The 2971-nt window shown below is 47.3% G+C and overlaps 1 protein-coding gene across 1 annotated transcript in view; it reads left to right on the top strand.

The window, feature by feature from the left end:
• Window positions 1-2712: 2712 nt before the first annotated feature.
• The window catches only part of LOC117956245 (nuclear factor 7, ovary-like), a 3770-nt gene continuing 3511 nt past the window's right edge, over window positions 2713-2971 (top strand). Inside the window, exon 1 of the mRNA XM_034891250.1 lies at window positions 2713-2728. Coding sequence (XP_034747141.1) covers window positions 2713-2728 — 16 coding nt within the window. The remainder of the gene's footprint in view (window positions 2729-2971) is intronic.

The raw sequence follows: 2971 nt of genomic DNA, 5'->3' as shown, positions 1-2971 counted from the left end.
ACCCTGAGCAGGATTAGCTGCTAACGAGGTTAAGATCAGCGTCAGCGAAACAGTGGATTGGTCCGCAGGTGCTCCATCTACCTGATCACCTGGTCACCTGACCACCTGGTCATAGACGGGGGACAGACAGGGGGACAGACATTATATTTATAATATAATACATATTATAGTCACAATATATTAAAAAGGGGACAGACAGGGGGTAGGACAGGGCCTCAGACCGGGGGACAGACAGGGGGACAGAGCAGTTAACCATTTATCCACAAGAGGGCGGTGTGAGCTCATGTTTCCTCTCAGGTTAGATTAGATTCAGCTTTAGATATGTGTGTGTGTCTGTGTATGTATATATACAGTATATACATATAAATAAACACAGACAGACAGAAAAGAGAAAGAAAGAAAGAAAAAGAGTAAGGCAAGGGAAGACAAAGAAAGCAAGAAAGACAAAGATTTGAAGAAAGAAAGTGTAAAAGAAAAACGACAGAAAAAGAATGAAATAGAAAGAAAAAAGTAGCTCAGTTTGTAGCGAGTTGGGTTGGGAACCGGAGGGTCATTGGTTCAAGTCCCCTTATGGACCAAAGTATGGTGGACGAGGGAGCTAGATAGGTGCCATCTCTCCATTAGAGCTGGATATGACCTGAGCGTGTGTGTATTCAGGTCTGTGTGTAATAATAACAGAGTGTAAATTGTAATTTCCCCTTGTGGGATTAATAAAGTTGTTATTACTATTATTAGTGTCAGGGGAGAAACAAGACACAAACACCAGACCAGGGAGGGGAAAACAGAGAAGGGAAAGAAAACAGGACAAAAACAAAACCACAACAGGGTGGACAAGGACGGCTACCAGACGTACAACAAAAAACAACCCAGAAGAGCAGAACAAAAACTGGGGAGAGAGGGAAGTTGGACTCAGGGGGCTCGGAAGAAATGAAAAAGGGAACAAGAAAGGGAACAAGAGAGGTACTGGAGAGGAGGGAATGAGAGCGTGAAAAAGGGGGTGAACGGAGGGGAAAGCAAAAGAGGTGACGAGGGGGCAAACGAGAAAACCCATGAGAGGGCACACGAGGGGGCGCAAAAAACCCACGAAGGGGCGCATAAGAAGCTTGTGAGGGGGAACACAAGGAAGCCCACACGAGGGGAGCGTGAGGGAACCCACAAGGAGGCGCACAAGGGGGCGCAAGAGAGGGGATGAGAAGACGAGACGAGAGGAGATGACACGAGAGAGGGGACAAGAAGAGGAATGAGGAAGGGCATGAGGGAGGAGAAGAGGAAAGGGTGTGAAGAAAGAGCACAATGGAAACTAGAAAGAGACTGGAGACAGGAAACGAGCGAAAGGAACTAGAGGAGGGAGCTAGAGAGGGATTAGGGACGGGGAACAAGAGAGGGACACAAGAAAGGGAACTAGGAGGTCTGAAAGGGCCCACTACACAGCGCACAAGGAAGCCCACCAGGGATAACTCTCTAAAAGTGCACACATTAATAACACATACATACATATACATTAGTGCAAGTCTCAGTGTAGGTTGAGTATGGTGACAGCTTTGGGGAAAAAGCTATCCCTGAGTCTATTTGTTCTGGCCCGTATTGACCTGCAGCGCCTGCCTGAGGGCAACAGGTTAAAGAGATGGGAGCCGGGGTGAGTGGTGTCCCTCAGGATGGTTCTGTCCCCACTGAGACAACGGGAGTTGTAGATGGCAGTCAAAGAGGGCAGAGGGCAGCCAATTATTTTTTGTGCAGTGTTTGTCACCCTCTGCAGTCGCTTCCTGTCGGCCTCCGTGCAGCTGGAGTGCCACACTGTCACAGCATAGGTCAACGGGCTCTCGATGGTGGAGCGGTAGAAGGTCACCAGCAGCTGAGTTTTTAGTTGTTCCTTTCTGAGGACCCTCAGGAAGTGTAGCCGCTGCCGGGCCTTCTTGACCAAAGCTGTGGTATTGGCCGACCAGGAGAGGTCTGCAGAGATGTGAATGCCGAGGAATTTGAAGGACTCCACTCGCTCTACACGTCCACCATTGACGTACAGGGGGGCAGGGGCGGCTTTGTTCCGCCTGAAGTCCAGGATGAGGTCGTTGGTCTTGCTGATGTTTAGTGCCAGGTTGTTTGATGCACACCATTCACTAAGTTTCAGTGAGTCCTCAGGTTTCAGGACCTCATCTCTATGTAATCAGCCCCACCACCGTCGTATCATCAGCGAACTTGATGATGATGTTCTCTGGGTGGGCGGGACTGCAGTCGGATGTGTATAGGGAGTAGAGTAATGGGCTCAGCACACAGCCCTGTGGAGAGCCAGTGCTAAGAGTGCGGGAAGAAGAGAGGTGAGGACCCAGTTTCACCTGCTGGGGTCGGTTGACTAAAAAGTTCTTTATCCAGGAGCAAGTTTGTGGTGGCACCCCCAAGTTGGTTAGCTTGGAGATCAGAATGTCCGGTATTATTGTGTTAAAAGCTGAGCTGAAGTCAACGAGTGGGGGAAATGGTCAGAAATGCATTTGTCATTGTGGAAGACAACATGTATTAATTGTATTTATTGTTGTATTATTATTGTCCCCAGTATAATGTAACAGTCTTACATTAGCCCACATTATTACACATAGTTGTTTAATATTTCTGAGCAGCTGCAGGGATCAATTCTATATTCTGAGATAATCTGTGATTCATCCTCCGAAGCAGAAGGTGGCGCTAACGTGCAGACGAGACCGATTCCTTACCTCTCTTTGGATGAAAAAGAAGAAAGGTTAGTATGCGGTCGCGGAAGGAGGGAAGCAACAGAATGTTAGCAACTACGTAGACGGCAATAGATGATAGGAGGAGGTTAACATGCTCTATGGTCTGATAGGAGGAGGGTTTTGACAAAATTTGATCCTTTGATAGAAATTAACTTTGAAAAAATTACAATAAGTTGTGGGAAAATGCATCAAAATACACTAGATTCACAAAAATATAAAATGCACACCGAGTCTCTCTCTCTCTCTCTCTC

Source organism: Etheostoma cragini, chromosome 1 (genome assembly GCF_013103735.1).
Source record: "Etheostoma cragini isolate CJK2018 chromosome 1, CSU_Ecrag_1.0, whole genome shotgun sequence".
Classification (NCBI taxonomy): domain Eukaryota; kingdom Metazoa; phylum Chordata; class Actinopteri; order Perciformes; family Percidae; genus Etheostoma; species Etheostoma cragini.
The sequence above is the reverse complement of the archived record's forward strand: the minus strand, read 5'-3'. Positions and strand labels throughout refer to the sequence as shown.